The sequence below is a fragment of the Cetorhinus maximus genome, chromosome 3, assembly GCF_964194155.1.
Source record: "Cetorhinus maximus chromosome 3, sCetMax3.hap1.1, whole genome shotgun sequence".
NCBI classification, from domain to species: domain Eukaryota; kingdom Metazoa; phylum Chordata; class Chondrichthyes; order Lamniformes; family Cetorhinidae; genus Cetorhinus; species Cetorhinus maximus.
Genome location: NC_135881.1, coordinates 14,229,343 through 14,253,968, shown reverse-complemented (window position 1 = coordinate 14,253,968; position 24,626 = coordinate 14,229,343). Strand labels below are relative to the sequence as shown.

Genomic DNA, 24,626 nt, shown 5'->3' with positions numbered 1-24,626 from the left:
CAGTTTGTCTCCACGTAATTGAAATGTCACAATTTTTAAAAAAAAAAACACTTTTTCTAATTATTTCGCTCAGCGGAGAGTTCAGGTAACTTAACATCGTTGTTTTGCCTCCATCTATTTAAAAGGAGATAAAACTGGCAGTAGCAGTTCATTAATCAAGATCTCACCACTGCTACTTTATCTCATCCATCAGTATTAGATCTGGAATGTGGGATTGCTGCACAATTTTTAAAAAACAGTCACCCCAGTATTCAAACCTTAAATATTCACTCCCTCTACCACACAAGTGGCAGTCATGTGTACCACCTACAAGAAACACTGCAGCAACTCACCAAGTCTCCTGCAACAGCACTGCCCAAACTGCGATCTCTACTATAATAAAAGCAAAATACCGCGGATGCTGGAAATCTAGAACAAAAACAAAAATACCTGGAAAAACTCAGCAGGTCTGTATCCCTCTCCGCAGTTGCTGTCAGACCTGCTGAGTTTTCCCAGGTATTTTTGTTTTTTGCGATCTCTACTATCTAGAAGGACAAGAGCAGCAGGTACACGGTAACACCAGCACCTGGAAGGTTTCCCTCCAAGTCACACACCATCCTGACTTGGAAATACATCACTGTCGCTGGGTCAAAAACCTGGAACTTCCTTCCTAATGGAACTCTGGGAGCATCTTCACCACACAGACTGCTGTACTTCAAGGCAGCAGCTCACAACCACCTTCTCAAGGGCAATTAAGAATGGGTAATAAATCCTGCCTTGGCAGCGATGGTTGCATCCTACCATTTAATTTAAAAACTCTTCATAACTGAACTTTTATCGAATATTCAGCAATGGACGGGATCACATCCGAGGAGTGTCCCATTCTCAGCAGACATCCACAATTTCAAGTATTGGCCACTGGAAGCGAATGTGGGAGTAAAACATCATCAGATCCTCAATGCAAAACTCTGGCTGAGATCAGCTAGACATGTGTGAATGGCTCAGTACAACACTGAGCTTTGTACCTACTCACTAAGCTAAAGAAAGAAATAAAGAATCTGCATTTATACTTTTCACAACCTCAGGACATCCCGATGCTCTTTACAGTAAATGAAATAATTCTGAAGTGCAGTCACTGTTGTGATGCAGGAAATATGACAGCCAAACTATGCATGGTAAGATCCCATAAATAATTAATCCCAATTAAAATTGACGTTGGTTGAGGGATAGATATTGGCCAGGACAGTGGGAAGAATTTCCCTGCTCTTCTTTGAATAGTGCTGTGTGTTCAACTCAGAGAAAAGACAAGGAGTTAGGAATGGAGCGTTACAATGGTGAAGTTAAATAGAAGGTTACATGGGCCATTGCTGAAATAGCAGATGAATTCTGCACAAACAAGATGACAGTTAGTAGCACAGGCTTCTCAGCTTAGCAGACACTGGTTGCTATGATAGGTAAAATCAGAAAACACCATCAAACCAGACGAACAAAACAATCCCAATCCCAAAATAAGATACATGTGGCCAAAAATAGTGAACTCATCAGCCAACCAATTAATGAAACTGATTTATCTTTATCACATTACTGTTTGTGGGAGCTTGCCGTGCGCAAACTGGCTGCCATGTTTCCCTGCATTACAATAATGAATAAAATTCAAAGACTATTTCACCAGTTATGAAGTTGGAACGTAAAAGGCAATGAATAAACACAAGTCTTTTATTTTCTCTTTCATTATTGGGATTTGTATGAATTATTCACTCCTTGACCAATTTCACTTCTCTCCGTTGGGGAGAGGAGAAAACCTCTACTTAGATAGCTCTATAATCAACTGTGCAAGCAAAGGCAGAGAGCTCTCGCTCATGGGTACTTCCCCATCTTGTAGGATTGGGTACTTGCTCAGTAGAACTTTTACGGCATGTATCCAACTGTTTGAAGACAGGAAACTCAAATCTGAAGTAACGGATTGGAAGGAGAATCCCTAATACTCCAATTCTATTGCCAATCATCGGCTGGTTTTTTTTGTTGCATATTACGATTTTGATTTCTTTACGAAGTTACAGGCAATAAACCTCCCAGAGCCAAGCTGCCCAGCAAGGCGTGTTCAAAATATACAGCTGGCCAGCAACACTTTGCAGAGTTGATCAGGGCCTCTACCTATCCTTTACATCAGTTGCCATGCATCTGCAGCAGCACCTTTTCTTATTTCAGATTTGCAGCATTCAAAGTTCAACAACTCTGCCAGGGTATAGTGTTGAGCAGAAGTGCATCTAAGCATTCCTACCCACTTGGATCTAGACACTAACTCGAAAAATGTGCATGGTATTCAGACAGATGTAATACAATGCATCTAAGAACATAAGAACTAGGAGCAGGAGTAGTCAATTCAGCCCCACCATTCAATACGATCACGGCTGATTTCATTTTGGCCTCAACTCCAATTTCCCACCCTCTCCCCATAACCTTCCAACCCGTTACTAATCTGTCTACCTCCTCCTTAAATTTATTCAGCGCCCCGGCATCCACTGCACCCTGGGGTAGTGAATTCCACAGATTCACGACCCTTTAAGAAAAGTAATTCCTCCTCCTCTGATTTAAATCTAGCCCCCTTAGCCTAAAACTACGGCCTCTTGTTCTAGAATGCCCCAGAAGGGCAAACATCTGCTCCACGTCTACTTTATCTATCCCCTTTAGCATCTTATATACCTCAATTAGATCTCATCTCATCTTTCTAAACTCTAGCGAGTATAGGCCTAAACTGCTGAATCTCTCCTCATAAGACAAGCCCCACATCTCTGGAATCAATCTAGTGAACCTCCTCTGAACCACCTCCAATGCAATTACATTGTTCTTCAAGTAAGGGAACCAAAACTGTGCGCAGACTGTGCACATCTGTCACACACTATCAAGATAGACAGTAACTATGGAACTACAATCACCCACAATGCCCTTGAATTAGGAGGGTGGAAAAAGAAGTACAGGAGGGCCTATTACTAGAAAGTACAAGTTTGGGGAGGACAGCATTGACCTATGATGGTTGAATAGGCTGCTAATGCAAATCATCTAGCTTGATACTCAATGAGTGGCCACTCCAATGAGGTAGCAGAATGTCAAGCACTCATGGAACCGTACCCAATGAAAAGGAAAGATGATGGGACACCGAATGGTTATACTTTATTTTTAAGCCATTGTATTTCTACATCATGAGCGAAGTACGTGAACCACTTTATGCAGGGGTAAAAAAACCCACAGTATCATTTTACAGAACTCCAAGTGCAGACAAACACCTGTTAAAAGCATTAGCCTAAGACAAACACCCAAATTCCCCAGACATAGGTTTTATGTACTCAGTATAGTTTGCACCATCAGTATATTGAATTACCATCTAAAAGCTCCTATAGCACACATTAGAGCTGAGGACAGATACTCTCATCAAGGTCAAGCAGCCAGCGAGCAGGTTTTCCCATTCATTTTGGAAACACAAAATTACGGCCAATTTCAATAACGGTGTTGATTTTTCACAAAGGATTTGAATGTAAGTTCAAACACCAATGACTTACTTGCTTGACCACTGGAGACCAAAAGGCTGTCAGCTAGCTATCAACAGGCCTGATCAGTTGCCTGATACAAGAGGACTGAAGCTTCTCTGCCTCACTTGAACAGAAACTCCAGAGGTGAGGGAGAATGGGGAAGAGTGACAAATTGATGATTCTCAGACTGGCAGGCAGCAGCTGGTGGAGTTTTCCTCAACCACTTTAAATTTATTTCCATATGTGATCTGGACTTAAAGGGGTGGATACAAAATTTTGCTGATGATATGAAACTAGGAGCAGCAGCTAAATATCAGCAAGGTCACAGGAAGTTATGGGAAATAAAGGAAAGAACTTGCATTTCTCACAATCTTAGGACTCCACAGAATGCTTTACAGTCAAGGAAGTACTTTTAAAATGTATTTCTTGATGTAATTTCGGAAACAATGGCAAATTAACAGCTAGTAAGCTCCTACAAACAGCAATGAGATAAATGGTCAGATAGCCTATTTTAATAATGCTGGTTCAGGTGTAAATATAGCCCATGGGAGAACTCCCCTGCTCTTCTTTGAATAATGCCATGGCATATTTTACATCTGAGAAGGCAGCTGGGGCCTCAGCTTAATGTGTCATTTGAAAGACAGCACCTCTGACAGCACAGCACTCTCAGTTCTGCACTGGGAGTGTCAGACTGTTTGATGCACTCAAGTCTCTGGAACAGGGCTTGAACCCACAACCTTCTGACATTAGCTAAGAGAGTGGGCAAATACAGGGCTAATTTAGATCAATAAAGTTAGAGAGACATTACATATTGAGAACAAATAAGATAGAAATATACCTTGATGATAATACTTGAAGAGGATAAATGTGCAAGACTATGGAGGGAATATCAACATAATTGGTCTAATTGGATAGCTCTTTCAAAAAAAAGGGCAAAGGGACAATGTGCTGAATGGCCCCCTTCTCAGAGTCTATAATACAGTTAAAGAGCAGGGCTTTAGTTGCCCACAGCCACAAATTCTCAAGCTCAGTGAACAATTTAAAAAGACTCTGTTCTGATGAAAGGTTATCAACCTGAAATGTTAATTAGATTTCTCTCCTCAGATGCTGCCTGAGCTACTGAGTATTATTCCAAATTTCCAGCATTCGTAGTATTTTGCTTTTGTGATGGAATCTGAAAATACTGTAACTGGGACTCTGGGTTGCTCATAGAAAAAGATCACAATGACTAAAAATGATGGTTAATGCACATATCCTTTACTTGTCCCAACCTCATCTTTTTGCCTTGCACCATCATCCTTTTTGTCATTTAATTTCTTCTGCCTCCCACACCATCACATACCCTTACTTTTGTTTTTTTTATTCATTCATGGGAGGTGTCTGTCACTGGCAAGGCCAGTATTTATTGCCCTTGAGAAGGTGGTGGTGAGCGACCTTCTTGAACTGCTGCAGTCCATGTGGTATAGGTGCTGTTAGGGAGGAATTTCCAGATTTTTGATCCAGCGACTGTGAAGGAATGGCGATGTGGTTCCAAGTCAGGATGGTGTGTAATTTGGAGGGGAACTTGCAGATGGTGGTGTTCCCATACATCTGTTGCCCTTGTCCATCTAGGTGGTACAGGTTGTGGGTATAGATGATGCTGTTGAAGGAGGCTTGGCGAGTTGCTACAGTGCATCTTGTAGATGGTATACACTTCTGCTACTGTGTGTCAGTGGTGGAGGAGGTGAATGTTTAAGGTGGTGGCTTGGGTGCAGATCAATGGGCTGTTTTGTCCTGGATGGTGTTGAACTTCAAGTGTTAATGGAGCTGTACTCATCCAGGCAAATGAAGAGAATTGCAGAACACCTCCTGACTTGTATCTTGTAGACATGCTTTGGGGAAGTCAGGAGGTGAGTTACCCGCTGCAGAATGCCCAGTGTCTAACTTGCTTTTGTAGCCACAGCATTTACATGGCTGGTCCAGTTAAGTTTCTGGTCAATGGTAATCCCTGGATGCTATGGCGGGGGTTTACAATGGTAATGTGATTGAATGTGAAGGGGAGAAAATTAGATTCTCTCTTCTTGGAGATGGTCATTGCCTGGCACTGTGTGGCACGAATGTCGCTTGCCACTTATCAGCTCAGGCCTGAATGCTGTCCAAGTTCTAATGCACATGGACAAGGACTGCTTCAGTGTCTGAGAAGTTGCAAATGATATTGAACACTGTACAGTCATCACCAAACATTCCAACCCAAATTATGATGGAGAGAAGGTCAGTGATGAAGCAGCTCCAAGGTATAAATTAGTGAGTATGGCTATATCATGCTGTTGCTTGATTAATCTGCGGGACAGTTCTCCCAATTTTTCCACTAGTCCCCTGACGTTAGTGAGGAGGGCATCATAGGTTGACTGGGCAGAGTGCAATGTCTAGGTTGATGCCAAGTGGCCTGTTCATTCTTTTATTGTAATTCTATTTTTCCATAACAGTTTGATACAACTGAACAGCTTTCTAAGCAATTTCACAGCACAGTTAAGAGTCTAACACATTGCTGAGGGTCTGGACTCACATGTAGGCCAGATTGGATAAGGACAGCAGATTTCCTTCTCTAAAGGACATCTGTGAACCAGATGGGTTTTTACGACAATCCGACATTTTCATGGTCATCATTACGTATTCCGGATTTATTGATTAATTGAATTTAAATTTCACCAGCTACTGTGGTGAGATTTGAACTTGTGTCTTCCAGACCTCTAGATCACTAGTCCATTAACATTACTTCTATGCTACCGTTTTCGGTTTTGATGAAAGATCATTGATTGGAAACATTAACTTAGTTTCTCTCTCCTCAGACACCGCCTAACCTAATATTTAAAGCATTTTGTGCTTTTATTTCTAGAATACTGTATGTACTTTTCAGCTCCACGCTGTTGGAAGGAATAGCTGTAGTTACTGTGCACAGCACATTGACTAGGATTATCCCAGGGTGAATTGATATAAGACGCAAGGAAAGGATACAGAAACCAGGGCTGTTGACACTTAACTGTGAAAACTGCGCAGGCATTCAAAATGATCCAAGTGGACAATATGAACACAAGTACTCGCCTATAAAATTCACATTTCAAAAGGGTATTGGCTAATAATTATTTGAATAGTAAGAGCAGTTGTATAATCCAGTATAAAGTATAAAATCATCTTTGAGAAAGCCCTAAATTCAGCGCAGGCAAGATGGGTTGCATGACATCCTCCAGTATTAAATTTAAGCATTCACCAATGGGCAATTGAATAAAGGCACCTTCTGGCTTAGTACTGAGCTACGTAGACCAGAGATTCTAGACTCAATCACTAGTTTGTGCTGTTACCTGAGCTGCACTTGGAGTAGCAGTTGAGCTGCTATGATTGGCTCTCTCCTCCTGGGCTAGTGAAGGTGGGGAGATGGACAGAAACCATAATCACCCCACAGTTCCCGCTCCCAATTGCTAGTCAGAAAGATCCTCTCAAGTTATTATGGATGGATGTGGTGTGAGAATAGGATCACACTCAAGATGCGGACAGCTCTTTCAAGGAGCAAACACAAATAGGACATCAACACATGTTACCCAAGCTCACAAAGGTAGAATGGCTGCTTGGGTAAGATACTGAACGGAGAGCAGTCAACTGTAGAACTGTTAGCATTGTTGGAGGTGGACTTGAGAAATTGGAGAAGAGTGGGATATGCACACAGAAATGAGAATGGGTGGAGAAACAAATCAAAGGAACTGGCAAAACATTCATTTATTTTTTTGGAATGAATTGAAGAACAAAACATTTAAATGATTACTTTCCTTCCTTCCCCACTCTCCAAAAATTCTGGTGCAGAAACTGTCCTTGAAGGACAGAAAGGTTACCTTGTCCTTTTGATCTTTGAATACTGAACACAATAGCTGTTTGACTGACAAAGTGAAAAAGTCGTACCAGTGTGCGTCTTCATATGTTCATCGAAATACTGCTTCATGTTAAAATCCTTGCCGCACCATTGGCACATGAACTGCTTGTGTCCGATGTGGATGCTCATATGAGAGCGCAACTGATACTTGTACTGGAATCTTTCATTGCAGTTCTAATGATCGAAGACATAAGTGTAAAAAGGCAGGGTTAGTGTAGCTCCTTATAATAAGCGCAAATACATCAATGCATATCCCAACTTCCATTCAGGGATTTTTATAAATGATAACTAAATTCAATGATTTGGACCAGTAGGAAGCGATTGGACACATGATTCCAAAGCTTATGAATCCTCCACTTCCCTTGCTATCACCTGTCTCCTCAGAGATCATACCTATCAAAGGGAGGTGTGGGCAGGAGTGAAACTCCAAAGCTTAAATGGTTGCCTTTATGCATGTCAACAGCTGCGTGAAACCAAAAAAAGCCATGAGCTCATGCACCAGTCAGTGAAGTGCAGCTGATTTGATGCCAGAGTCCAATAGTGCCATCAGCATCCTGCCACAGAGACTTTTTTGAATTGATTTTCATTCTGCTCTCTCTATCATCTGCTCCACCCCAGCTCCCTCTGCCTAGCCCTCAGCTATTGTAAAGATCAGAAATAGAACAAACTAAACTATGCTAGGGCAAGAAATCCAGTCAGGCCACTGTTATAGGAAGCTGCTTCTAACACTTATGATCAAAAAGATAAGACAACAGGATAATCTTGTTGCTGGAAGCCCCAAGCTGATGTTTTACACCTAATCGTCCATTAGCTCTTTGTCAATTTGAATTAGATTTTTTATTAATTGGAAAGGAACTTTTTGATCACAGGGTGAACATAAGGGCTAATTCAGTCTGGTAAGCCACCCCAGAAAAATGGGACTCATTGCATGCCAGGGAGCAAGGCCATGAGGAGAAGGGTGCGATAGTTATTGGATTCCAATGTCAGCTGCACTCCTGTGTGTAGGGAGGTACTGAGCAATGTCTGTTGCCCACAGTGAGAAAGCAGGCCAGCAGGAGGTTCCAGCAGATGTGCTCCAGTAGCACTGGAGGTTTGGGACCCAGCAGTCTTCAGGTGCAAATGGACTATGGCCCAGGTTTCATATATTTGTTTAATATGCCTCTACATAAACACATTAAAAATATGGATAGATAGCATGGACATGCATGAGCCTTCAACAGAAGGGAGTTAATTGCCACAAATGTTTACCAAATGCAAACAGCATTTTAAAGTCACAAGTCAATTTCCTATGCTGCTTGCTATCTCAGATACCTTTGTAACATAAGCACATAAGAAATGGGAGCCAGAGTAGGCCATATGGTTCCTTCACGCCTACCCCACCATTCAATAAAATCTTGACTGATCTGATCTTGGCCTAACTCCACTTTCCTGTCTGTTCACTGTAATCCTCGACTCCCCCTCTAGTTCAAGAATTTATCTCAGCCTTGAATATATTCAATGACCCAGCCAGCAGCTCAGGGAAGTCCATGACCCTCAGTTAAGACATCCCTCCTCACTTCCGCCCTAAATGGGAGACACATTATTTTGAAACTGTGACCCCCACCTCAGCCCACCCCCCTGTCCCCGTCGCTCATGCCCGAGTTTCTGCATCTTGCCACATAACCCAGAGCTCTCATGACAGCTTTGTGCTCTCTCCTGCACTTAATCCAAAACTTGAAAATCTCCTTGTGAAACAAAAATAAATCGGAAAATCCACTAAAATAGAGCAGTCAGCCAGCAGTGTTGAACTGATTCACAATCCAAGACAATCACAAGACTATGAACATGCTACAGGATCCTTCAAATAGCATTATTTTTGCACCGATGGCACATTAGCCACCTGACTACACCATATCCTGGTGGTCCCATCTTAGGGATCTCCAGAAGCAGCTGCTAGTCTCTGTGTACACAGTAGGGACTGAACTTTGCACATACAAGAGCATGCTCTTCTAACAGCTCCCCAGATAATGTCTTCCAGCAGCTGTTAATCCTTCATCAAGTTTCAAAGATTCCTCAACTGTTTTCAGCTTGGTAGAAGGGCTAAATCTTAAAACTGAGCTAGGCCACTTCGGAGTGAAATCACTAATCACTTTTTCACAGAATGTGATTATTGGATATCTAGAACATTTCTCCCAGTGTCTGCTGGGTTTTCAAACCTGAGAGGATAGATTTTGCTGAGGTAAGGGAGTTAGTGGACAAGGGGAAAGAATTGGGAAATGCAGAAGTACAGATCACCCACTAACTAACTAAATGGCAGACAAAGCTCAAGGGGCAGTACACAGAGCAATTTGCAAGGTGTCAACTATCGCCAAGCCTACTTGCCTCATTACCAACTGCTTAATGTAATCACTTGTGAAATGCTTTGGCAAAGAAAGATTCACACACAAAATCACAGAATGGGTTACAGGAGGCCATTCGGCCTGTTGTGTTTGTGCTGGCTCTCTGAAGGAGCAATGCACAGAGTGCCATTTCTCTCCTGTGACCTTGCACATTTTTCCTTTTCAGGTAAAAATCCAATTCCTTCTTGAATGCCTCAATTAAACCTGCCTCTACCATACTCTCAAGCAGCGTATTCCTGATCAAAAACAGAATTACCTGGAAAAACTCAGCAGGTCTGGCAGCATCGGCAGAGAAGAAAAGACTTGACGTTTCGAGTCCTCATGACCCTTCATCAGAACTGAGTAAAGTTAGGAGAGGGGTGAAATATAAGCTGGTTTAAGGTGGGGGGAGAGAAGTTGGGGGGGGGAGGGGGGTGTGGTTGTAGGGACAAGCAAGCAGTGATAGGAGCAGATAATCCAAAGATGTCACAGACAAAAGGAACAAAGAGGTGTTGAAGGTGGTGATATTATCTAAGAAAATGTGCTAATTAAGAATGGATGGCAGGACACTCAAGGTACAGCTCTAGTGGGGCTGGGGTGGAAAGACTGACGACAGGGTATTACAGTTATAGATTTAAAAATAATGGAAATAGGTGGGAAAAGAAAAATCTATATAAATTATTGGAAAAAACAAAAGGGAGGGGGAAGAAACGGAAAGGGGGTGGGGATGGGGGAGGGAGTTTAAGATCTAAAGTTGTTGAATTCAATATTCAGCCCGGAAGGCTGTAAAGTGCCTAGTCGGAAGATGAGGTGCTGTTCCTCCAGTTTGCCTTGGGCTTCACTGGAACAATCCAGCAAGCCAAGGACAGACATGTGGGCAAGAGAGCAGGGTGGAGTGTTAAAATGGCAAGCGACAGGGAGGTTTGAGTCTTTCTTGCGGACAGACCGCAGGTGTTCTGCAAAGCGGTCGCCCAGTTTGCGTTTGGTCTCTCCAATGTAGAGGAGACCGCATTGGGAGCAACGAATGCAGTAGACTAAGTTAGAGGAAATGCGTATTCCAGATCCTAACTATTCACTGCATGAAAAAGTTTCACCTCCCACCTCCATTGCTTCTTTTGCCAAAAGCCTCAAATCTGTTCCCTCTCGTTCTGGATCCTTCCACCAACTCTCCCTACCTACTCTTTCCAGACCCCTCATAATTTTGAATACGTCAATCAAACCTTCTCTCAACCTTCTCTCTCCAAGGAAAACAGTCTCAATTTCTCCAATCTATTACACAACCTCATCCCTGGAACTATTCTTGTGAACATTTTCTGTTGTACTCCCTCTAGTGTCTTCACCTCCTTCCTAAAGTGTGGTGCCCAGAACTGGATGTTTAACATAACCTCCTTGCTCTTGTACTCTATGCCCCTAAAGTTTAGGATACTGTATTTTACTTTATTCATCACTCAGCCTGTCCTGCCACCTTCAATGACTTATGCAAATCTACACCCAGGTCCCTCTGCTCTTGCACCCTTACTTGATGTATGCCTACTTCCACAGTCCACCGCCTCCAACCTTTGGAACTCAATGAAATATTGGTGTAAACTGAAGCCCTCCTTCCTCCAATTTTGCCACAAATCTACATTGGAATTTTCTAAGCCCTGCAACTCCTACAACTTCTATATAGCACCTTTAATGTAATGAAACATCTCCAAGTACTTTTTGCGAGTTATAAAACAAAATCTGGCACCTCATAAAGGAGATAGTAGGTCCAATGGCTAAAGAGGTAGCTTTTAAGGTGTTAAAGCAGGAAAGAGAGTTAGAGACACAGAGAGGTATAGGGAATTCCAGAGCTTAGGGCCTAGACAACTGAAAGCACAGCCACCAATTGCGGAGAGATGAAAATTGGGAATGCTCTAGGAGGCCAGAATTAGGGGAGTGCAGGTCTCTTGAAGGGTTGTGCAACTGGAGGAGATTACAAAGTTAAGGAGGGCTGAGGCCATGGAGAGATTTGATAACAAGGGTGAGAATTTTAAGGTCAAGAGGTTGATTGATCAGCAGCTAATGTAGATCAGCGATTTTGGGGCAATAGGGGAACAGGACTTGCTACGAGTTAAGACATGGACAGCAGAATTTTGGATGACCTCAAGTTTACAGAGGGTGGAATGTGGGAGCCAGGTGTGTGTTGAAACAGTAAAGTATAAAGGTAATAAAGGCAAGAATGAGGGCTTCAGTAGCAGATGAGTTGGGTGGCGATGTTGTGGTGAAAATAGGCGGTCTTAGTGATGTCACGAATATGAGGTCTGAAGCTCATCTTGGGGTGAAATGTGACATCAAAGTTCAGAAATTACAAAATTCTAAAGGAGCTAGGCAGGGTCGATGCAGAAAGGATGTTTCCCTTGGCCGAGGTGTCTAAAACCAGGGGACACAGTCCCAGAATAAGGAGTAGGCCATTTAGGACTAGGATAAGGAGGAATTTCTTCACTAAGAGGGTGGCAAATCTTTGGAATGTTCTACCCTAGAGGGCTGTGGAAGCTCAGTCATTGAGTATATCCAAGACAGAGATCAACAGATTTCTAGATCCTAATGACATCAAGGGATATGGGAATAGTATGGGAAAAGGGCATTGAGGTAGATGATCAGCCATGATCAAGTTGAATGGCGGAGCAGGCTCGAGGGGCTGAATGGCCTACCCTGCTCCTATGTTCCTAACAGACTGGTTTAATCTCAGACTGATGCCAAAATGGGGTTTAAAAATTAACTCCACAGTCTACATTTTTCCAGTCAAATTGGGGGTACACTAGCAGTATTTTAATTATTCAATCACAGGATGTGGGCTTCACAGGCTGGGCCAGCATTTATTGCCCATCCCTAGTTGCCCTTGAGAAGGTGGTGGTGAGCTGCCTTCTTGAACCGTTGCAGTCCATATGGTGTAGGTACACCCACAATGCTGTTGGGAAGGGAGTTCCAGGATTTTGATTCATCGACAGTGAAGGAATGGCGATATATTTCCAAGACAGGATGGTGAGTGACTTAGAGGGGAACTTACAGGTGCTGCTGGTGTTCCCATCTTTCTGCTACCCTATCCTTCTCGATGATAGTGGTAGTGGGTTTGGAAGGTGCTGTCAAAGGCACTTGGCGAATTCCTGCAGTGCATCTTGTAGATGGTACACACTGCTGCTACTATGCATCGGTGGTGGAGGGAGTGAATGTTTGTGGATGAGGTGCCAATCAAGCGGGTTGCTCTATCTTGGACGGTGTCAAGCTTCTTGAGCATTGTGGGAGCTGCACTCACCCAGGCAAGTGGGGAGTATTCCATCACACTCCTGACTTGTGCCTTGTAGATAGTGGACAGGATTTGGGGAGTCAGGAGGTGAGTTACTTGTCGCGCAATTCCCAGCCTCTGACCTGCTCTTGTAGCCACAGTATTTATATGGCTGGTCCAGTTCAGTTTTTGGTCAATGGTAACACCCATGATGTTGATAGTGGGGGATTCAGTGATGGTAATGGCATTAAACATATCAACTAAAGGGGAGGTCAGGGTGGATTCCACAGCGCTGGAGTAACTGTGCACACACAAGAACAGCTGATCAAGGTCTTTTTTGGCCACAACAGTTTGGTCAGTGAGTGGAAAACCAGCCAGGCCACTCACTGCTGGCGAAGTTCAATGGCTGCGCTGCCGGCAGGCTGACCTCATTGGATCTCCAGCGTTACTACTAACGGTGTCTCTGCCCCATTCACTTCACTGGGTTCGCCCTGAAGTCCAGGCTGACAAGGAACACCAGAATGTAAACCTTGTACCATAATGTGCCCCCGGCACCAAAAGCCATTGAAACACACTGACTTATTCAGTAGAGTTTCCATACACATTTCTCAAGGCATTAACAGTGGCACAATAAGTCTAAGAAACTTGGGTGAAAAAACACAAAAATAAAACCTAACAAAATTAAAACTTGATAAAACAATGACTGCATCCCAATTAACTTCATAAGAATTTAACCCAGGGCTTATTATGTCCGCTTCTGAAGCAAACCAAGAAATCAATCTGCCCAGTTTGATCTTTCCACTGAACAGCACATGGAAGTTATAGTTTTTTACTCCATTATAATGATTTTGATTCTTTTCTGGTAAAATGGGAGGTTGGGGGATGGTGGTGGGACGAGAGACGTTACAAATGTCTGATCACACTTACCTCACATTTGAAAGGTTTCTCTCCCGAATGTTGCAGAGAGTGGACTTTCAGTGACATACTGCGTTTAAATGACTTCCCACAAGTCTCGCAGGTGAAGGGCATATCCTTCGTGTGAGCTGAAAGGGACAAGCCAAATGACTGCATTTTAAAACAGGTAATAAAGTGATGTAATCAAACATTTATTCTGCATTGTTTCATTTAGTTTCACTCCACCTCCCTGCCATTTCTCTTCAGTAACTTCCCTGAGCGTTACTGATTCGAGTATCCAGTCTGAAAAGCTCACTGTGGCAATGGAAAGAGAACTTCCAGCACCCACCCTTCCTGCATAACCCACTGAGCAGAGTCTAGGACTTGCATATTTATTGCCCAGTCTTTTAGGACCTATCGACAAAATTGTCAATAAACCACCTCTGGTAATCTAGTAATGTCCAACGAACTGATAATTGAAGCATTAAACACAAGTTAGTCCCTACATAATCACCCACTAAACAGTGTCAGTGCCCATTGGCTTTGGAATCAGTGATGCAGATGGTACGCAGCAAACAATGTCAGCACAACCCTGCTGGTTTCTGCATCAAACTCTCCACCCATTCTATATTTTCGATTTTTCTGTTCTTTGTTTGGTCTGAGCCCCTTCCTCTTTCAATTATTTGTGTAACCGGAGGCAGTAAGTTCACAGTTTGCTTCCTACAAAAGGCACTTGGATCCCCTTTGCAAAGGTTCGCGGCTGCCCACTGTGGACGGTCTTGGCACTTCCTGAAGGGCAGCAGCTGAAACTGGCCCAACCTCCTCTCTCACCAACCATCTCGCTCAGTGTGCCCAATGGGGGCTAATCTCGTCTTCGGTGACAGTCACCTCACCAACCACTGCCCAAGAAGAGAAGACATTGCAAGATTTGTTCTGGCTATGCACACTATTATACTTGTCTTCAGGTAGATTTCTTTTTAAAAAGTGATTTTGGTGAATCTTTATATATCTCAAACTGAGGGATATTATGGGAAGTGACAGATTGGAACAACTTTTCTTGTCCTGTTGAATGCAAATAAGCATAATCAATCGAAAGACATAAGCAATTCTCAAACAAAGCTGGAAATATCTATTTATTTTAGAAGTCTTCCAATAGCGCAGAGGAAATGATCTTTCCAACTGACACACCCTGTGAGTCAACCATAGAGTTGAGAATGGCCAATAGCCATTCGTCATATCTATACACTGGAACAAAAAGCAAAGGGAAAATATGGGAAGCGACGGATCTGAACAACATTTCTTGTCCTGTTGAATGCAAATAAGCATAATCAATCAAGAGACATAGGCAATTCTCAAACAAAGCTGGAAATATCTATTTATTTTAGAAGTCTTCCAACAGTCTAAGATCAGATACAACAGCCCACTCATCCGCTCCATCACCCCCAGCTACAGCATAGCAACATGTCACCTTCAAGAAGTCATTTTCAGGTTGGCGTCACTACAGGTGCTTTCATTATTTTATTTATTTGTTCATGGTTTGAGCATTGTTGGCAAAGGCCAGCAATCATTGCCCCTCCCCAGCAAACCTTGAGAAGGTGCTGATGAGCCACCTTCTTGAACCACTGCAGTGTGGGGTGTAGGTACAACAACAGCACTGTTAGGTAAGGAATTCTAAGATTTTGACTCAGTAGTGGTGAACGACATTTTTTAGATTAGAGGAAGGCTCCAGTTGGGTCCTTCAGGGGTCGGTCATAGGACCATGGCTTTTTTTCATTTATGTTAATGATACAAACTTGGGTGTACAGGTGACAAAATTTGGAAGTATTGTGATGATAGACTTCAAGAGCATGGCTGGTGTAATGGGTAGACATGTGGAGGGTGAAATTCAATGTAGAGACGTGTGAAGTGATACATTATAGTAGGAAGAATGAGGAGAGGTAATCAATATAAAATAAAGGGTACAATTCTAAAGGGGATGCAGGAACAGAGGGACCTGGGGATGTATGTACAGAAATCTTTGAAGGTAGCAGGGCAGATTGAGAAAGTGGTTGATAAAGCATAAGAGGTTTATAAATAGAGGCTTGGAGTACAAAAGCTAGGAGGTTATAATGAACTTTTATAAATCACTGGTTCAACCACAACTGGAGTATTGAGCCCAATTTTGATCACCACACTTTAAGAAAGGTTGTAAAGGCTTTAGGGAGAATGCAGAAAATATTTAAGAGAATGGTACCAGAGATGAGGGACTTCAGTTATATGTATAGACTGGAGGGTCTGGGGTTGTTCTCCTTGGAGAGATGAGAAAGTTGAGAGGAGATTTGAAAGAATTGTTGAAGATTATGAGGGCTCTATACAGAGTACACAGAGAGAAACTATTCCCATTGACAGTAAGGTTGAGAACCAGAGGACACCGATTTACAGCGACTGGCAAAAGAAACAGCGGCGACATGAGGAAGCAACTTTTTATTTTAACACAGCGAGTGATTAGGATCTGGAATGTACAGCCTGACAGTGGTGGAGGCAGATACAACTGAAGCTTTCAAAAGGGAATTGGATATTAAGATACAAAGAGAAAATGAGGGAGGCCTATGGGAATGGGACTAGCTGAGTTACTCTTGCAGAGAGCCAGCAAGATCACAACAGGCTGAAAGGCTTCCTGTGATTCTATGAATAACTGTCATATTGAGAAGAGTCTCAAATGATCCTCAGTCCAGGTGGTTGCAGAAGAAAAAAGTGCATTATGTCAACCATCAAAAACTCTGATCCCTGGAGTGGATATCCAGGGGCTGAAACACACTGAGGGCCAGAAATGCAACATTAATTCTTTCAAGCTCCCAGAAACTCAACACCATCAAGGACAAAGCAGCTTGTTTGATTGACACCCCATCCACCACTATAAACATTCACTCCCTCCACCAGCGACGCACAGTGGCAGCAGTGTGTAACATCCACAAGGTGCACTGCAGTAACTTGGCAAGGCTCCTTCGACAGCACCTTCCAAACCCACGGCCACAACCATCTAGAAGGACAAGGGCAACAGACAGATGGGAACACCACCCCACTTGGAGGTGTCTCCCTCCAAGTCACTCATCATCCTGACTTGGAAACATGTCGTCGTTCCTTCACTGTCGCTGGGCAAAACCCTGGAACTCCCTTCCTAACAGCACTGTGGGTGTACCTACACCAAGTTCAAGAAAGTGGTTCATCACCACACTCTCAGGGGTAATACATGCTGGCCTTGCCAGCGACACCCACATCCCATGAACAAATAAAAAAGTTCCATTTCAATTTGATTACTGAAATTTGTAAGCTTTCAATGATTTTATTCACTTACCGACCATGTGTTTTCTGACGTGGGCCATTGTGTAAAATTTCTTTTCACAGATTTCACACGAGAATTTTTTCTCTGCATAACCGTGTACAATTTTATTGTGTTCATGAAGTGACCAGAGCTTCTTAAACCCCTTCCCGCAGGTGACACACTGAAATACAGAACAGAATGACTCATTTTAAAAAGATAATGTCAGTTTGACTCCAGTGGTGATAGGATATGGAAAATCCATGGAGTTGGGCTCTGTAGAGCAGTTCTGGATGCCTAATCAAGCAGGGTTGATTAAGAGATCAAGTTGAAGGACATGCATACATTTTTTTTTTGCATGAAGAAAATGGATAATTAGCTTGCAGAAATGGTACAATGTGAAGTCCCAGATATAATTTGCAAATGCGTTCAGAATTAATGCTTTTCTATTCCACTTATGCCATTGCATACTTCGATAAGGTCCAATCCCACTCCTTTTCCATAGATTCCTTAAATCTCTCCTCTCCAAAATAAATACCATTTGAGAAACCTACAGTGGCTGAAAACTACAAGAGTTTGGATATCTGTGGAAATACATACAACTTAGACAATTTGCAAGTAATTCTTTTTCACAGGTCTGACAGTTCCTGCAAGTGTGATAGTGTGATCTTGGGAGTGGTCTTCCAAAATTTGGCAGGACAACTCTTTTATGGTGACTGAGGAAGTCAAATTGTGGTTTCAGTACATGTAACTCTCAGGCACGAGAATAAGAGTAGGCCATAACGTCCCTCACGACAGCTCCAGTATTCACTAAGATCATTTTTCGTTTTCGACTCAGGTTACAGAATTCCAAAGATTCACAACCCCGAGTAAAGAAGTTTCTCATCAACGGCTATCCCATTATCCTGATGCTGAGGGCAGAATTTTCAGGTGCCCCTGCAACAGGTTTAATGGCGGGCGGGGGGGGGGTGTGGTGACAATGTGACGGGACTAGAAAATTGGTTTCCCACTGGCGTAAAATGACAGCAGGATCTTGCACTCCCAGCCGCCATGGCAGGCCGCAATTCCCACCAGAAGCCGACATGAAGAAGATTTGCATACTGCTAATGGGATGCAGATGAAAGCCCAGCCAGGAAATCATGCCGGTCCAGAACATATCTGGACCAACGTGGCATATACATGTCAGCACTTACCTGATCGAGGCCTGGGGCAGCTTGTGGAGAAAAAAAAAGAGAAGATGGAGGCCTCCAGCGACTCAAAAGAGAAGATGGAGGCCTCCAGCGACCAGACCCTGGAACACCACGTGCAGCACTGGGTGGGTATAGCTTCAACCACGTGGATGTTCTCGGCACAGCAGCTTCTTCCAGGGTTCGGATCTCCAAGCAGCAGCTTCGCCCAGGGTTCAGATCTTCAAGCGGCAACATCTCTCAGAAGGTGAATCTTCAAGCTGCAGGGAGTACTGCTGGGTGGCAAGGGTGGGGGATTAACTGGGGGGGAGAGGAATAAAGAGGTGGGGCAGGTGTGGAGGCCTAATAGGGGGCAGGGGGGCTTTGGTGGTGGTAGGGGAAAGAGAGAGGTGCTGCAAATGGGTGACATGGATGTGGCAGGAAGGTGGGAAGGGCTGGGCTGGAGTGCAGGCAGAGGGGGTGTATTGTGTGGGTGTGAACAGACAAGGGAGAGGGGGTGTTGTGGAGGTCTGGACAGACATGGGGGTGTGGTGTTGCGGCGTGGAGGGGCATGGGGTGGGTCCTTACTGAGGGTACTGGTAATAGGGTGGGATGGTGACGGATAAAGGGGGCAGTGAGAGCCAGTAGGGTGGGAAGGTGAGGGTGCAGCATTGTCGAGTAAAGGGATGCTGAGGGTTGCTGGAGGGGATGTGGAACGTGATGAGGATTCTGGGGGTTGGCAAGATGGGCGGGGTTGGGGGTGCAAGTTCAGGAAAGAAACAGCGTTCAATATTTTTGGCCTGAATGGGACAAGAGGTGATAGGGGAGGGTTGTGGGATGGTCAAATGTGATTCCTGCGGGGGTGGGGGTGCTCAATGGTAATGCTAGAGGGGTGGGGGGGTAGAGGAAGAAGGTATTAGTCTGAACCTCGAAGGTGGCGATGACCATGGCTGCAAGCTACTCTGCAGAACCTTGTGGAGGAGATCTCGAGAAGCAATATGGGAGTTGGGTCGTCAGGGAAGGGCGGAGATGCGGGTCAGCTCAACTGGACAACTGAAGAGGAGCCCCAGCATGTAGTTCTTACAATGCTAGGGCCTTGGGACAGATGAGTGTGTGAGGGCAAAGGCTCAGCATGTGCGGGTGACTTCTTGCACATGGTTCACAAGGGCCCTGGCAAAGACCTGTGCCTCCCTGCACATGTCCGATTCCGGAGGACATGGGGTGTCCCTTGGAAGATAGTGGGGGGCGGGGGGTGCACGGACAGGCTTAAGGAAATAAACCACATCAGACACGATTAAAGTGCAAGTGAACTATATTTACAAATGTGAGATAAGTGTAACGATCATAGTGCACCCATACAACCACTTGTGAAATCAGAACTTAATTTTTCTTTCTGCAGCAGGGGTGGAGGCCGTCTGCTGACCAATTGGCCCTGTTGCCTTTGATGTTGGCAGCTGTCCTCTGGAGATCAGAGGTCTGGAGGGCCCTGGCTTACTTTGGCTGCCCTGCTTGTGGGGCAGCTGCTCCCTCTAGAGTCACAGAGGGCGAGTTTGAAGGGGTCACAGGCAAGAGGGGTTTGGAAGAGCTGGACACCCTCAGAGACCTCAGTGGAGGTCTCAGGGCCGTCCAACTTCTGCTTCTCCTCCCAATGCATGCCCGAGAACCCCTGCCTAACTTCTTGAGGGGAAGGGGCACCTGGAGGGAGGTTGAGGTGCCCTGCCCCTCACGCTTAGCCACTGCAAAAGCTCACCCACGGCGGTAGCGATGAAGAGCAGCGCATCTCCGGCAGAATCTGCTGGGCTGGGTTCTCCATGGAATCTGCCACCCTCTCCATGGAGGCCTCTGTGCGTGCACAGGTCGGCACCACTTCATCAGCCAGGTGGACAGGCTCCTCCGCCTCGAGTGCCACTCTGCTGAGGGCCTCCGACATCTCTGCCTGATTTTCCCGTATCTTGTTGTCTCTCCAGCATCTCTTTGAAGGTCGATTCCAGAGGCCCATCATCAGACTCGAACCTTGCACAGCACTTCTCCAAGTGCCGGTGAGCTTAGCCGACCCTGCCTTCTCCTGTTGCGGACATGTATCCGTGCAGTGATCATCAGAGTGCGAGACCCTTCCTAAACTAGATGAAATCCCCACCGAGGTGTCTCTCTCTGGGTTCGTGGAGGGTGTAGGTGCCTGCTGTGGCCCCTCTACAGGTGCACTTTCTTCCTCCACGATGTCTTTGCTCCTCTCCGGGCTTAACTGCATGCTTGTCAGGGCTTCCTCACTTTCAGGCCTTGCCCTCTTCCTGGTGGCGCCTGTAAGTGAGAGACGAGAGAGCGAGTGGCTGCATGAGCTGCCTTCAACATGGAGGAATGCTTGACCCCTAGGTTTCCATGACATGCCTGGATCCTTACTGGATGGAGGTCGCAAGCCAATCTCTCCACCTCCGACGGATCTGTCCCACTCCACCCCTGCCAGCTGGGCTTCTTGCTTGTTGAAGTCGGTCAGTTCTTTTAAGTGTGACCGGCCCCCTCCCGTCTTCTCCCTCTCTCCGATTACGGCTTAACTTCCCCTGCACGGAGAGAGAAGAGGGGTTGAGAGCAATTGGATTTCGTGTATCTTTCCCATGCTTCCAGTCTACCCACTGGATTGTATGCCATCTGATTGGTACACTGCAGGTTGTCCAGAAAGATTCTGGGCCAGCACCATCCAGAGCGGTGAGCCCACGCAGAAAGGAGGATTGGGCTCACAGGGGCATGTCATTAGCAGTGCTTGCAGGTGCCCTCAATGCCTGAGACCCCCCTCCCCACCCACCCCACCCACTCAGCATGTGAGCTGTGTGTGTGGAAGGGTAAGGGACCCACAGTGGCCTCTTCACCTGCAGAGTAGATGGACTGCAGTGGGGCTATGAGGTATCATCATATCAGGTATGTGCCCTGTACCAGTGAGGTGAATGTGAGCAGTTGAAGGTTCATTTACCCTGGCAGAGCAGTGGAGGTCATTCATCCTTTTTCAGCATTTCAGAGCAGTCCTCTGCTGGAGGACCTGGGCATGACTGCCCTGGAGGCTTCCTCCCACGCCAGGTTCATCTCCCTGGTTTGCCTCCTCCCATCCTGTGGATAGAAAGCCCCTCCTGGCCTCCACTTGGTTGAGCACGACGCCGGGTTTTTGGGGGCGGTGGGGGGACACTGAACTTGGGCCCTCTCCTCCCTCAACATTGTCGGTTGCTGTGCGGGCACCCAGATATGATGGTGGGGCACTCGGCTGTGAAAACCCCCAACTGCATAATTAATGAGGGCGGGGTCATGCAAATTCCCAGCAGCCTCTGCAGTGGGAAACTTTCCCTGCTCCCGACTTAGTCCTGCCACAGGACTGTGTCCTGGAAGGGAAAATCCCACCCTATGACTTCTAGGTTTAGACTCTCCAATCACTGGCAGTGAGGGGAAACACCCACCCCATCATCTACTCTGTCATGCCCTTCAAGAATTTTATGTTCCAGTGAGATAATCTCTCATTAGTCATAGAGTCAACAGCATAAAAGGCAGTCATTTGGGCCCATTGCTCTCTGCAGAACAATCCAATCAGTCCCATTCCCCATTGTAACCCTATAAGTTTCTTTCCCGCAAGCGCCCATCCAATTTTTTTTCTCACAAACCACTAGCATCTCTTGCCCAAAACCTTAGATCTGTATCCCCTAGTCCTTGTACCATCAGCTAACGGGAACATGATTGTTCTAAACTCCAGAGAATATAGGCCCATTCTACTCGACTTCACCCCATTTGACTCACCACCAGCTGCCCCCCCCCCTCCCCCACACACTTACCACAGGAATCAATTTTGTAAACCTTTGCTGTATCCCCTCTCAGGCACGTCTATCCTCTCTTGGGTATGGAGACCAAACCTGTACACAGTACTCCAGATGTAACCTCACCAAAGCCCTACATAACTGCAGCATTCCTCACTATTTGCGTTCCTCACTTGCATTTTTATAGCCCCATCTACAACCACTGCATCCTCAAAGTGTTTTTCAGCTAATGAAGTATACTTTTGAAGCTGTCGTAATGAAGGAAACACAGCAGCCAATTTGCTCAAGCAAGCTCCTACAAAGAGCAATGTGATAACAACCAGATCGTCTGTTTTAGTGATTTTTGCTTGAGGGATAAATATTGGCCAGGACACAGGGAAGAACCCCCCTGCTCTTCTTTAAAACGGTGCCATGGGATCTTTTACAATCACCTGAAGGGATATATGGGGCCTTGGTTTAACATCTCATCCAGATGATGGCACCTTTGACTTTGTAACACTCCTCAGTAATACACTGACGCATCAGCCCTGACTTGTGCACTCAAGTCCTGGAGTAGAATTTGAACCCAAAACCTTCTGACTCAGAGGCTAGAGTGCTACCAACCGAGTCACAGCTGGTTACCTCCTCGAAAAATTCACTTAATAATTTCACTCTATCCGTGTATTAACTTTCAGTGTGTGTAAATCCCACAGAGTACCATCATGGCTATTCTGGGATCATATTTCCCCATCCCGTCAATTTATAATCAGGCTTTCTGGCTTACAGTAACTTTTTGTTACGAAAAATGAATGAAAGTCGCCATAGTCCATTAGTCTGTGATAGGGAAACTATTGGGAAAAATTCTGAGGGACAGGATTAATCTCCACTTGGAGAGGCAGGGATTAATCAGTGATAGTCAGCATGGCTTTGTCAGGGGGAGATCATGTCTAACAAATTTGATTGAATTTTTCGAGGAGGTGACCAGCTGTGTAGATGAGGTAGTCTACATGGACTTCAGTAAGGCTTTTGACAAGGTCCTGCATGGGAGGGTGGTCACGGAGGTAAGAGCGCGTGGATCTAGGGTAATTTGGCAAATTGGATCCAAAATTGGCTTAGTGGCAGGAGGCAGAGGGTGATAGTCAAAAGTTGTTTTTGCAATTGGAAGTCTGTGACGAGTGGTGTACCGCAGGAATCTGTGCTTGGACCCTTTCTGTTTGTAGTGTACATTAACGATTTAGACGTGAATATAGGAGGTATGATCAGTAAGTTCGCAAGTGACACAAGAATTGGTGGTGTCGTAAATAGTGAGGAGCAAAGCCTTAAATTACAGGACGATATAGATGGGCTGGTAAAATGGGCGGAGCAGTGGCAAATGGAACTTAATCCTGAGAAGCGTGAAGTGATGCATTTTGGGAGGACTAACAAGGCAAGGGAATACACAATGAATAGAAGGACCCTAGGAAGTAGAAGATCAGAGGTGTACATATCCATAGGTCCCTGAAGGCAGCAGCACAGGTAGATAAGGTGGTTAAAAAGGCATACGGGGTACTTGTCTTTATTATGGTCACTACACCATAGGAAGGATGTGATTGCACTGGAGAGGGTGCAGAGGAGATTCACTAGGATGTTGCCTGGGCTGTGTTTCAGCTATAAAGAGAGGCTGGGTAGGCTAGGGCTGATTTCCTTAGAACAGAGAAGGCTGAGGGGGGACTTGATTGAGGTATACAAAACTATGAGGGGCATAGATAGGGTAGATAGGAAGAAAGATTTCCCTTTAGTGGAACCAGGGGGCACAGATTTAAGTAAGCGGCAGGAGGTTTAGAGGGGATTTGAGGAAAATATTTTCACCCAGAGGTTGGTTGGAATCTGGAACACACTGCCTGAGGGGGTGGTAGAGGCAGGAACTCTCACAATATTTAAGAAGTATTTAGATGAGCACTTGAAACACCATAGCATACAGGGCTATGGGCCAAGTGCTGGAAAATGGGATTAGGATAGGTGCTTAATGACCAGCATGGACACGATGGGCCTGTTTCTGTGCTGTATAACTCTATGACTAGGACCATAGGCTGCTCTCTTACTAGAGAGAGATGACTGGTGGTGAGTTTAACCCGAGGGTCACCACATCTCAGGTGAGGGAAGAGGTTGAGAAGGCGGGGGCCTTCATGGATGACAGGAATTGAACCCGTGCTATTGGCGTCACTCTGCATCACAAACCAGCCGTCCAGCCAACTGAGCTAACCGACCCCCATTTCCTCTTACACGCAAGTACAAGATGCTCAATATTTTGTTATTTCGTTAATTTTCTTTTGTGAAAAAGCACAGATCAGTGACTTTGGAAACCAACATGAAAAGGACAATGTCAAGGACATAAGAACTCCAAAATGGGAAAAGACCAAGATCCATCTCATTCCCCTTCTACCATCCTGGTACTCATATGATACAACAATGATGGGAGTTGTTGACTAACCATGGCAATCAATCGGTCAG

General features: G+C 45.0%; 1 protein-coding gene across 3 annotated transcripts in view; it reads right to left on the bottom strand.

Annotated features, from left to right (window-relative positions):
• zbtb47b (zinc finger and BTB domain containing 47b) overlaps window positions 1-24,626 on the bottom strand; it is a 254,214-nt gene that overhangs the window by 6,349 nt on the left and 223,239 nt on the right. For all 3 annotated transcript variants that reach the window (XM_078536591.1, XM_078536583.1, XM_078536595.1), the window contains exons 3-5: window positions 17,240-17,387; window positions 13,939-14,054; window positions 7,437-7,581 (exon numbers count right to left, since the gene is read on the bottom strand). In XM_078536591.1, coding sequence (XP_078392717.1) covers window positions 7,437-7,581; window positions 13,939-14,054; window positions 17,240-17,387 — 409 coding nt within the window. The remainder of the gene's footprint in view (window positions 1-7,436; window positions 7,582-13,938; window positions 14,055-17,239; window positions 17,388-24,626) is intronic.